General features: G+C 39.4%; 1 protein-coding gene across 9 annotated transcripts in view; it reads left to right on the top strand.

Annotated features, from left to right (window-relative positions):
* Positions 1-13,239, top strand: part of ppfia2 (PTPRF interacting protein alpha 2) — a 341,653-nt gene that overhangs the window by 235,066 nt on the left and 93,348 nt on the right. For all 9 annotated transcript variants that reach the window (XM_008110919.3, XM_062982678.1, XM_062982677.1 and 6 more), the window contains 2 exons: positions 2,510-2,611; positions 11,530-11,694. In XM_008110919.3, coding sequence (XP_008109126.2) covers positions 2,510-2,611; positions 11,530-11,694 — 267 coding nt within the window. The remainder of the gene's footprint in view (positions 1-2,509; positions 2,612-11,529; positions 11,695-13,239) is intronic.

The raw sequence follows: 13,239 nt of genomic DNA, 5'->3' as shown, positions 1-13,239 counted from the left end.
ACCTACATGAATCAACATAAGGTGGGGAGGGTGATGGGGCTTTAGGGGCCTGCTGAGCCTCTGAGTGATATGGTGTATTTTTGCCCCCGGGAGGCAGCATGTTTCTCGAGCCATCCCATCCGGTCTGGAAATGATGGCTTCCGTTCCTCTAAGGAGGGAGTCACCTACTACCAAGACCTGTTTCCTTTGAGGATTGACAGGGTCCCTTTTGTGCAAGACAGTGTGTATGTCCCCTGAAGAGTGTTCCTGTTGAAGTGAATCATGTAGGTGTAAAGTGTTGTCCTCCTCCTCAACATCCCCAGTGCATTCATCAATGACAATCCATTGAGATACATCCGAGAGCCCATTACTCTCCCAAGGATGTTCCTGTTGCTCCTGGTCTATGATTGGGGATGGAGCATTTGCATGATTACGTAAGTGTGACTGTGGTGATGCACTGTCCCCGTCAGGGCTATCCCCTGCGCATTGATCCAGGGTGGTCCACTGAGTGGTATCTAAGAAACTGTGGTCCTCCACAAGATGTGTTTCCTGATTGTATGTTAATGATGTAAGAATTTCAAATCTGTTGTGTAAATGCAGCTGAGCAGAGGAGTTCTGCGGAGGCTGCCTGGTCCTGTGTCTCCTTCTATGGGTGACCTCCTTCCAAGCCTGAGGGTTGTCTACCTTTGAGTTGATCTCCCCATAAGGTTCCTGATCATGGTCTTGGTGGTGTTGGTGTGATGCAGGCTGCAGATCTACAGCAGCGTGTTGTGCAGTGTCCAAGAAGAGCTCGAGTGCCTGAATGTCCTTAAGGGTCTTAATACGGTGCTCGAGCTGTTGGATCCTCTGCTCCATCAGAGTCATCTCTTTGCATTTGGAGCAGATGTAGTTGTCTAGTTTTTGTGTGAAAAAGCGGAACATGCCACAGCTGGTGCATGTGATGGGAATGTTTTGCTTTTGTTGCATCTCTTGGTGAGCGTGGTGGCCAAGTGGGATCTTTGTACAGTTAAGTAATATGCACGCACTTTATGTGCAGACTGCAACAAACCACCTCTTTGTGTATTTGTTTATGTTGCTTTGTTTCCTGTATGTACTGCAAAGGATAGTTAGTAAAGGTGCCTTTTTCGCGCGCGCCGTTAGCCAAATCTTAGCCAAATCCTACCTGAAGCCAGGGAGCAAAAATGTCCTCCTGCTGCCTCTGCTTCTGCGAGAACCAACTGCCCTTCTGGGATCAGGCCAACAAACAAAACATAATAGTGTAATTTGATGATAATGCAAATCATGTTCCTTTCTAATAATAATAATGAGCTGGTCATCAACTAAAAGCACTTAAGCCAAAACACTAATTTGGTTCTCTTATGAGATGAGGTTGGCAGAAACCCAAAATCTTTTAGTTTAAATGTCAAGTGCATCAGAATGATAAACAATTTCTCTCTTTCAAAAATGTAAAAAAAAAAAATTAAACCTATAGTTTATTAGCTTGATTAAAGCCTAAGCTTCCTTTAAAAACAACTCCAAAATGTATACTGATATTTTCTGCAGATGACATTAATTGGTTTAATGTGGTTTAATTAAGCTACCAATAAGCAATTTCATTATTAATATGCAATGATTTGATAAGCGTTTATAATGCAGTAAAATAATTAATTGGTTAAACCATACACACACAAAGAGTCCCTTAATAAACCCTGAATAATATATTTTAACTATACTGGAGCCAGAAGCGTATTATAGAATCACATAGGAGGATCTTAAGAAACTCATAAAGACTTATTAGCGGGTAGGTTATTTTGGAGTGTGGGTAACTGTATATATCAAATCTATGGGCAAGAAAGTTTTACTTTATATGTTTTACTTTGTTGTATAGGCTTTTTCGTTAGCTATGGCTATTATTAATTTTAGTAGGATTATTTTGTTGGATCTGTAATGGTAGATTTTTGTTTTGTGACATTGAAATGCTACATTGGATAACATCTTTTATTATTTGGCTGCAACATAGACCAGTAGCTATAAATCTCCATCTTCTTTTCATCATCACTTGGTGTGATGTGATATGGACAATATCAAGTTTTGGAGGAAAAGGGTTGAATAAGGGTCCCATTCAGCCATGGCAGGAGACATACAGAATCACACCTAGTGCAGAGGCATAGTTTGTCTCACCCCCAAGTGGTAAGGAGCCATACGGTGGCTGTGCACCTGATTGGTTTCCTAAGTCATCGTCTCTTGCCAATTCCCTGACCTGGCATCAAGTGGTTTGATTTGATTAACCAATTCAATCAAATTATTAGTTCACTAGCTCTGTGCCCCATGTCAGGCCAACTTGTACAACTGCAATCTTAACAAATGTATATACTTCCAAATCATTGTTTGCATGTGTAATTTGTTTTGTCCTTGTGCTATCTCTCTGCACACGTTCTGTGACCAGATTTTAATTCTATTGTTTCTGTAACATGAGATTAAATCAAAATGATAAAGTGTTCCAATATAATACTTCAATTTCATTTATTATATATCTTCTCTGCTTTTGCAGGAATTTGCTGCACTTACAAAAGAACTAAATGCATGCAGGGAACAACTACTGGAAAAAGAAGAAGAAATTTCTGAACTGAAGGCTGAAAGAAATAACACAAGAGTAAGTTTAAAAGTATTCTGTTTCACATTGCATTATATCAGATTATATCAGTAGTTTTCCTGTCTGAGAAGAAATGTTTTGCAAGTGTTACCAGAACACAGAATACATCCTACATACATCAGCTTTATTTTGTAATCACTTTCAGAAAGTTCAAATCTATTTTTGGCTCTAATTTCAGATTTAACATTGAATACTTTCATTTATAATATATAGTTTACCTCTTTGTTTAGAATAATAGAATCATAGAGTTGGAAGAGACCTCATGGGCCATCCAGTCCAACCCCCTGCCAAGAAGCAGGAAAATCACATTCAAAGCACCCCCGACAGATGGCCATCCCACCTCTGCTTAAAAGCCTCCAAAGAAGGAGCCTCCACCACACTCCAGGGCAGAGAGTTCCACTGTCGATAAAAGAGATGCTCATTATACAAATTCAGTTACATCTGGCCCTTATTAACTTCCTGGATATCACCCAGTTTGGCTTTTGACCCATGAACAGTAGCCAACACCAAAAGATTGACAGAAGAATTTTGACTTCTAATCGCATAAAACTTTTTTGTTAGATCTTTTTATTCTTTAAGAATTTTTTTAGTCACATATTTAATTGAATTTGAATAACTTTGAATAACTTTATTGTCATTGTACATTGTACAATGAAATTAAATGCTTTCCCCAAAACACATCACAAAACAACATACCCATCCCTCCATGTGTCCACCACCACCGCACAGCCCCCAATGCCACATCAATGCAAAGCCATGGAGTTCAATATAGTTACAGCTCTATGATAAAAGCTGTTTGTCCTTGCCTTTGTCATCCTGTTACCATCTGCCAGAAGGTAATAATTCAAAGAATATGCCAGGTGAGATGGATCCCCAACAATGCTCTGAGCTTTCTTAAGGCTACGGGACCTATAAAGTTCTTCCAAGGAGGGGAGAGGGCAACCAATGATTCTCTGTACAGAAATGGTGACACTGTGGAGTGCCTTCTTATCTGCCACTGTGCAGTTACCAAACCATGTGCACAGTGATAGAAAGACACCAGCAGCTTTTCATTCAGTTGTTGGTTCCTTAAGAGTCTCAGGTAGTACAGTTTCTGCTGAGCTCTCTAAGCAACACTGCTGTATGGGTGCTCCAGGTGAAATCCTCCTTAACAGTGACATCCAGGAACTTGAAACTTGCCATCTGCTCCACTTGGTCCCCTTTTATGACTGGATTTCTGGTCTATCATCCACTATAAGCTCCTTGGTCTTATTGATGTTAAAAACTGGATTATTGTCCCTGCACCATGAAAGTTAATGTTAACAAAGCATCAGATCATTAATGTTTAGTAGTTAAGAGATCTCTCTGTCCAAGAGTGCATAAGCTTTTCTGAGATAATTGTTGAATGGTTCTACCTATTTAGATAGTGAGGGGTGGAGGGGCCACAGCATCCCAGTATACAATTGACTCATCCAACATGAGCCTTCCCCTTCTCATTAGTTTATTGAAAATATTGGAACACCTTTGTGCATTTTTGTGCATGATATTTGAAGAAAAGGGATAGAACACAAATGATAAAGCCTGACAATCATTTGTACTACGTCTTTACAATGTAATACATATTTCTCTTGTAATACAGCATTGGTGGTTTCATGTTGACTTTCAGTGGTCTGAAATTGGTGCATCTCTAAAAGAAAACATGTGACATGAGAATACCTTTAGTGACTTTATTTATTGCAGGGGGGCCTCCTTCCAAGAGCCCGAGACAGGGCTGACCCTCTATACCTCTCCTGAGAGGCGTTTTAGGACTAAAGGGCAGGGATAGGGGCGGGGATGGGGCCTCTTCCCAACAGCACAAGACAGGGCTTAGCCTCTGTATACCTCCCCTGAGGTGCTTGTTAGAACACGGGACAGGGTATAGAAGTTCAGCCCCATCAGGCACTTGGGAAGTAGCCCCACCCCCTCCTCTAGCCTTGCCCCCTGTGTCCTCGCAGGCATCGCAGGACAGGGATAAAAGCTCATCCCTGCCTCAGAGCTCGTAACTCCGCCCATTCCAGTCCTGGCCACCCATTTGTGGCCCCGCCTACCTCCCCCTCCCAGCCCTGCATCTTGGACTAGGGGAGAGGCTCAGTCCTGCCCTCTTGAACAGGAGCCACGCCCATCCCTCTAAGCCACACCCCCCAGGGGGTGCTGAGTAATATTTTTTCTGGAAAGGGAGCAGTAGGCCAAATAAGTTTGGGAACTACTCAATTAGACTATCGTGAATTGCAACCCCTGACATAAATATCATAGAGCATGGGGCAAGATGAGGCAGAAACTTGAGAAACCATTCCAAAAGTAATGTCATGGAACAGAAGTTCCCGGATACCACGTTCTGAGTCTGACACTCCAAGAAGTAGTGACTCCTCAACAGTACTATATCACACAGCTCCCATATCTGCAAGGGATACATTAAAAGACTCCTCATAGTGAAAATGTGAATAATAGCCCATTCTGTATTTTGATTGTACCTGGGCCAGAGGCATGCCATAGAATCAGACTGGAGGAGCAAGAGTGCCTACAAACATTTTTGTGGTGGGAATATTTCTTAGAGTACAGTTAAGGGAAACCATGGATGTTGAATGTGTAAATAAGAGAGTTATACTGTACTTCTCAATCCTTTAGGAATGCGAAATATGGTGGTATCATCCATTCTCCAGCAAAAATAATGATCAGGACTAGGGTGTGAACAGCTTTCTAGCAAGAATCAGGAGCCAGATCCAAGGGGCGAGGAGTGGAGAGCAACCCAGGGTCTCAGGGGAACTAGGAAAGCCAGGAGCAATGACCCAACAGTGATCTAGATCAGAGGGCAGAGTCAAGAAACAAGCAAGTTCAGAAGCATTTGGCCAAACAGAACTTATCTGGGAAAGGATATCAGTTATGCTGCTTCATCTAGGAGGTGCCCATGGTCAACCTGGCCAATTAAGATCAAGTTCTTTTCTGAGAGGCTGTAGTTTTGTGTGGGTAATTGTGAGCCATTTCTGAACATTACCCAAAAGGGCAACCAGGGCTCTTTCTGTTCTCTCAAACAGGACTTCTCAGATTTTGAATGAAGCCAAATAATCTGTATCATCCAAGAGGCTACTAATTTTTCCAGTATCTTACTCAAGAATGCTTTGTGTAGATACTGGATAATAGTTATCTCAAATCAGATAAACAAACAACTATGTTTTAAAGGGAAGTTTGAATGATTCATCACCAAACATCAATTGACCAGATATACACCCAGATCTGGTAGATTTCTATAACTTGGTGGGACAAAGTTCCCAAAAAATGTGGTAAGCTTCACACTTGCAAGAAAAGTGCCTAAATTATAAGGCTGCACAAACTGAAATGTATCCAGAATAACTTACCTGAATAATATTGTTGTTACATCTAATTCTCTCACTAAGCATGGCATCCATTAAAATGAATGCAATGATTTTATTATCTAAGTTTCAAACTTCATTATATGGCAGTGTACATCCCTCCTGAATCTAATGCAAATCTTGCAAACTTGCAGGTTTATTTGAAATAACTTGATTAGCCAACAGTGTGCAGATGCAATGGTAACAGAGAAATAAGCCTTTCTCATTGTTATTATAAACAGATTGTAATTGCTAACATGATTTCTTACTTAATAAATTGTGAGTTTTTGCCACTTGCAGTCTTGTTGTCAATGGAACAATTTTATTAGTCTTACCAAGAATACCAAAATTTCAAAAGCATAGAAATTAGCTGAAGATGCCCTCCCGCAAAACTCAGAAGGCTTCCAAGATGGTGGTCCAAACTGCCTGCAAAATAAATTCTTGGGGCCTGATTGTTGGATTCCTAAGCCCTTTGAGCATTACATTACAAAAGCCATCTGAGATTAAATAGAAGAGAATATGTGTCATGTTACATGATAACAGCAGATATTTAGCAAGCCTGGCTGTTCAATTTCAATACACTTATTGCTGAACTGAGTATATTTATTCAGAGCAGTGCTCTGACCTCCAAGTCAACTTTCACAACTGTGCAATATCTTCTAAAATTCCACCTCATGCTTTTTGAAATCTATTTTCTGTTATGCAGTTTCAGCTTTGCTTTAAATCCCATTAAATCCCATCAGCGCTCCCCTTCCTTTTATCCCGGTCTCTCTTTCTCCCTCTCTGTCTTTAATAAGGGAAAAATGTTCAACTTTTGGTCACATTAAGCAACATGCATTATTTCAGTAAAATAATATATATATAGGTTTTTGAATGCTTAACGGAAATACCCTCTGTAGCTCAAGCCATTAAAAATTGGGATCTTCACACCTTCATTTAATTAAAGATGGAAAGAATATCTCTATTATTCATTTCCTGTTAGAAAAATAGGATTCCCAAGAGTTAGAGCAGGGGTCCTCAAATTTTAAGCAGACGGCTGGTTCACGGTCCCTCAAGCTGTTGGGAGGCTGGACAATATTTTGGGGAAAAAAGAACAGTAAATTCCTGTGTGCATAGGAAAAATAAATTCCTATGCACACTGCACATACCTTATTTGTAGTGCAAAAAAACCCATGAAAGAACAATATAATATTTAAAATGAAGAGCAATGTTAACCAACATAAATGAGATCATCAAGTTAATTAGGAATGTTGTTGTATGCCTTCAAATCATTTCAGACTTAGTATGACCTAAGTCTAAAGTTTAGGGTGAGGCCGGATAAATGACCCTGGAGTGCTGCCTTCATTTTGGAACCCCTGAGTTTGGAAAACTCATTGAGAAAAAGATTGAGCAATTAGACCAGGTTTCCCCTGCCTTCCCACCGGAGCGGTACCTATTGATCTACTCACATTGGCATGTTTTCAAACTGCTAGGTTGGCAGGAGCTGGAGCTAACAGCAGCCACTCACACCGCTCCCGGGGCTTGAACATGGGACCTTTCGGTCTCCAGCTCAGTGCTTTAACGCACTTCGCCACCGGGGCTCCTACAAGGAGAAAATACCTGAAGATATTTTCATCCTTACCCTCCACGCCTGCATTGGTTACATGCTAACATAAGCAGAAAAGTAAAACAATAGATGGACTATTAGGTCTGTGGTGCATAAAGTTCAGATTGAGCCATGGAACTTCCTAAGATATATCTGGGCAATTTACTATTTCCTTCTCTGATTCTCTGTCTCCAAATTCTGTTAAATGATGTGACATCTGAATCAATAGAAAAGCCTTGGATAAATGACAATATTCTAAATATAATCTGTTGGCTCACTTTTGTCAATCAGCCAGTGAAACATTCTGTTTTCTGCAGCATAACAAAATTGCAGTATACCTTAGACCTTGGAACAGTTCCTTTTTTGGACTATAATCCCTCAAACCTCTTAGCCACCATGGCCAATAGCATGCTATAGCTTTGAACTGTAGAGCATTTGTACACCCCACTAAATAAAAAGACCCAACAATAAAAATGGTATAAAAGGGCCAATGTTTGAGCTGTTTATTTATTTATTTATTTATTTATTTATTTAACTGGCCCAACCTACAGAAAAAGGAGGGGATTAAATCCACCTAATAAGTATAGTTGAAGGCTAGGTGTCAATCCCAAGACTATACTCACAGACCACCCTTCTGTTCCAGAAGCCCACTCTTCACACACAAGTGGGGTGTCAAGGTGCTTACCAAATCTATGAATCAGAAAACCTTCATTCAAATTCTCTCATCCCATCTGATATTTCAATATGGGAGAACTAAAGGATCACTTCTGTCTTCCTCAAGGACTTAAAGTGAAGTGTTTTACTTGCACTGAAATAATGAGCATAAATGAATGAGGCTATCTTAAAGTCTGCTATGTTAATCAAAATGTGCAGTTGGGCAGATGCTATACTCTCTACACATACCATTCCCTGTTCAATTGAAATAACTACATAGGACACCCCTAAGCCATTTCAATACTCATTAGCTATAATTGAGGAGATCTGGTTAATAAGATTTAGCGCAGACAAGTTATTCAGACCAGATTTAAATGTGTCTGAAGGCTTTAAAAGCCAGTCATCCTTGTTGGATATTATACTTCTTTGTAATAATGCTGCCCATTGTAAGCAGAAGAAAATATTGTTAAGACATATAGTGTCTCCCTGCTGTCTCCTGAAAGTGGCTCTACTGTTGAAGAAGTAGGGAAAGAAGATGTTCAAGGGTTGGCCTAAGGAAAGGGAAAGTAATCAACACTTGTGGTCTGGATGTGGGAGCTATGTGTCCTGCTTCAAATATTATGATCCATTATGGCCCATTTGGGATGGGAGGAAGGGCAGACAATCAATCAATTACTTTATTTATATCCTACCTTTTCCTCTAGAGTGGGGGTCAATGTGAACTGCAAAGTAAAAAATGAAGAAACCACATTTAGCCCAAAACATGTTAAGCCTAAAAAAATTAAATCATCTATAGCAGTAGATCTCAACTTTTGGTCCTCCAGGTGTTTTGGACTTCCAACTCCTAGAAATTTTGGATTTTAATTCCCAGAAATCCCAGCAAACTTACCATCTGTTAGGAACTGTGGGAGCTGAAGTCCAAAACACCTGGAGAACCAAAGGCTGAGAATCATTGATCTGTAGAATTAAAAACATATAAAATATTGATTTTAAAACGCATAAATTTAAAAAGTATGATAAAATCCATTATACAAAACAAACAGTTCCCAAGTATGTGCTGGAATAGGTAAGCCATCACATGATGATGAAAGGATAGCAAGGAAAGAAGCAGCCTTGCAAATGTAGGACTTTAACATACAAGGCTGACAAAGAGAATTTCAGCAGGTTAATAGTGTTTTTGCACATACTTATATGTGTCTGTTCTGCTCTGTATTTCATCTGTTAGTGTAATGCAATTTTTCATTGATGGATAAAACTGTCCTAGTGTTAATTTTGTCAGCAATCAATTTTGATAAACTAAGAATGCCATTGTAAATATGTTTGTTTTAGTATTTAAAATGTAGTCATGTTATGTGATTAATTTCATACCATGTACAAGCTGCAATGTGTGGTTTCGTGGTTTAATTAGACTGCTTAATTCCTTTTAACATTATTGTAATATCTAAATGTTATAGTTACCGGAATATAACAAAAATGTTGCACATGGGCAGACAAATATTAGTTGTTTATGTTTTAATTCCTGCTTTATTCACTCCAACAAGGTCATAGAATCATAGAATCATAGAATAGTAGAGTTGGAAGAGACCTCATGGGCCATCCAGTCCAACCCCCTGCCAAGAAGCAGGAAATCACATTCAAAACACCTCCAACAGATGGCCATCCAGCCTCTGCTTAAAAGCCTCCAAGGAAGGAGCCTCCACCACAGCCCGGGGGAGAGAGTTCCACTGTCGAACAGCCCTCACAGTGAGGAAGTTCTTCCTGATGTTCAGGTGGAATCTCCTTTCCTGTAGTTTGAAGCCATTGTTCCGTGTCCTAGTCTGCAGGGCAGCAGAAAACAAGCTTGCTCCCTCCTCCCTATGACTTCCCTTCACGTATTTGTACATGGCTATCATGTCTCCTCTCAGCCTTCTCTTTTGCAGGCTAAACATGCCTAGTTCTTTAAGCCGCTCCTCATAGGGCTTGTTCTCCAGACCTTTGATCATTTTAGTTGCCCTCCTCAGGACGCTTTCCAGCTTGTCAACATCTCCCTTCAACTGTGGTGCCCAGAATTGGACACAGTATTCCAGGTGTGGTCTGACCAAGGCAGAATAGAGGGGGAGCATGACTTCCCTGGATCTAGACGCTATTCCCCTATTGATGCAGGCCAGAATCCCGTTGGCTTTTTTAGCTGCCGCATCACATTGTTGGCTCATGTTTAACTTGTTGTCCACGAGGACTCCAAGGTCTTTTTTGCACACACTGCTCTCAAGCCAGGCGTCCCCCATTCTGTATCTTTGATTTCCATTTTTTCTGCCGAAGTGAAGTATCTTGCATTTGTCCCTGTTGAACTCCATTTTGTTAGTTTCAGCCCATCTCTCTAGTCTGTCAAGATCTAGTCTGTCAGGGGGAGCCAAATATATCAAATTGTTCATTTAATCATTCTTCATTTAAAATATTTCTACTATACTTTGCACCATAAATTAATTCAAAAAAGTTAAAACAGCTTTAAATAATAAAAAGTTAATGTTCTTAACAAATTAAATCAGATTTGAATGCATGGGTATTGGTATTTGAGATGATCAATATGACCCATAATTACTTGCAAGCAGCCAAGTCATTCAGTAATATAGTTGCCAGGTATCCCTTGTTATAAGAAATGCCTCTTATTTGAGGGCTATAAAGTTTGTCCCGCATAGGTTTGACAGGCATCCCATATTATGAGGGATGCCCCCTATTTCAGAGTTGAAAAGCTTTTGATTTTATATAAAGAAGATGCTTTTTAAAAATCTGGGGAACTGGGTTTTTCATAAAGACAGAAATATTTACATTATGAATGTGGATAATATGTTCATTTCACAGAGAAATACATAGCTACATTAAATGACTCCAATACTTCCATTTGGTATGTCATTAGAAATTAAACTTGTTAATATTCCTGTTGATAAACTGAGGAGAACATGTGATGGAACAGGTTTGGCTGCGCCTCCAAGGAGAGTTTGCTTGCACTCAAAAACAAGCTGATTCATGGAGACAGAAGAAAACAAATGATCTTCTTCCAAAATTTTCAGAGATTGGTGTTTTGATTCATCTGTGTTCAATGGCATGGGGAGGTGGCTCTGGGTTCATAAGTCGGATTGTACGAATTTTCTGAAATACTTATGACTTGTGGGCCACAGCTGAATATTTGCACAGCTCTAGTAAATAGAGTCATCACAAGGCTTCAAAAACAGCAAAGCCTTCCAATATCATCATTTTCTACTTCGCAATTTAGAATTATAGTGGAAGTGATATTTAGATACAAATGAGCTAATGTTCTTTTATGTTAAACCCAATAGCTGTTGCTGGAACATTTGGAGTGCCTTGTTTCAAGACATGAAAGGTCACTAAGAATGACAGTGGTGAAACGTCAAGCGCAGTCCCCCTCAGGGGTTTCGAGTGAAGTTGAGGTTCTGAAGGCACTGAAATCTTTGTTTGAACATCACAAAGCTTTGGATGAAAAGGTACAGTCTGACCATTTTAGGCTTATGTGTTCAGTATGTTCTTTCTTCTTTAATCTGTCCGAGAGGAGTTCTTCCTTCCTTTTAGCATATGTGCTCATCGTCTTTCCAGAATGTTGTTGTCTATTCTGTCAAGGTAATTACAGATGCACTAAATCTCAAGAACTGAATAGTGGCAGTTTCCATATGACACAGGCCATATGCATACGTTTTATGTTCATCACAACCAGCCAGACTGATAAGAAGAGACCCTTCCAAGAAGTAAATCTCAGATCATTCAAGGGTAAACAGTGTAACTGTAGCTTGCATTTATCCCTTCTTTACATGACGGGGTGCTTTAAAACACACACAGACACACACAATGGGCTACTATTATGTTTTTGCATCAGAAGATTCTCATGCTAGCTTCAAAATATTTTTTTTCAAAATATGAAATTATTTTACTTCTCCAAGTTAATTTATACATTATCTCCCTGATCAGATTTCTCCTGATCCAGTAAAACTCTTGTGAAGACCTGTATAACAGATTAACCTCAAATTAATTTATGTTTCATCCCAAACAGTTGATCAGCAGAACTGGGATGTTTCAGAAAGGATTCCCATGTTGGCTACAAAGGGGTATTTAGTGCAATAGTTACAAGTCATATGGGGAGGAAGGTATTATCTGCCACCCCCATTAGATTTTCCCTTCTTCTTCTGAGTTTTAGCAGATTTCTCAAAGTAGGGCAGGTATGTTTGTATGCATGCAGTGGGTTTTCTTGGCAATACAATGTTTTGAGCTGTTGTTGTCTTAATAAAAATATTGTAGAATGGTTCTGCTTTGAGTGGTAGAGATGAACATGGGTTAAAACTAGTTCCTTGCAGAAAAGTGTGTTTCTCAGTGTATCATGAAATGCCTTTTGGGGCTGTCCTTATGTGTTTGCCAATTATGAGTACAGAAATTTTAAGAAGCATCACTGTATCGTCCCACAGCATCTGGAGTACTTTTATTTACATGAGTCTGCACTAGAGATTATTCATCTACCACTTATAAAACACATATAGTTATCCTAGACACCCTGTTAAGCTCTGCAAAATGTTAATTTTAGCATCTCAAAGTAGCAAAATAATATATTGCCCACAGACAGAAAAAATGAAACAGAGGGATCTATCAGGATACCATAAAATAATCAGTGTCTGTGATCTTTAGAGGCTATTGGCATTTGGAGTCCCATGTCCATAACAATTGTACTAATAATAATAAGGTTTCTTTCTATCCTACCCCCTCTCCCCAAAAGGACTCGGTGCGGCTTACAACAGAAAAACACTATATAATAATACTAAAACATACAACCAAATCAAACTTAAATCACACAATAATTAAAGCATAAAAGCACATAATATTCAGAAGGACATGGACAAGGAAGTATGTGACAGTGAAAACATATACTGAGATTAAAAGGATTACAGAAACCGAACCTTCTTAAAACAATAAACCAGTTGCATTTAAATCCTCTATCATTCAATTACATTTGTCATTCTCAAAGACCAGCTTCTATAACCAAGTTT

The sequence above is a fragment of the Anolis carolinensis genome, chromosome 5 (genome assembly GCF_035594765.1).
Source record: "Anolis carolinensis isolate JA03-04 chromosome 5, rAnoCar3.1.pri, whole genome shotgun sequence".
NCBI lineage: Eukaryota > Metazoa > Chordata > Lepidosauria > Squamata > Dactyloidae > Anolis > Anolis carolinensis.
This window is presented reverse-complemented; position numbering and strand designations above follow the sequence as displayed.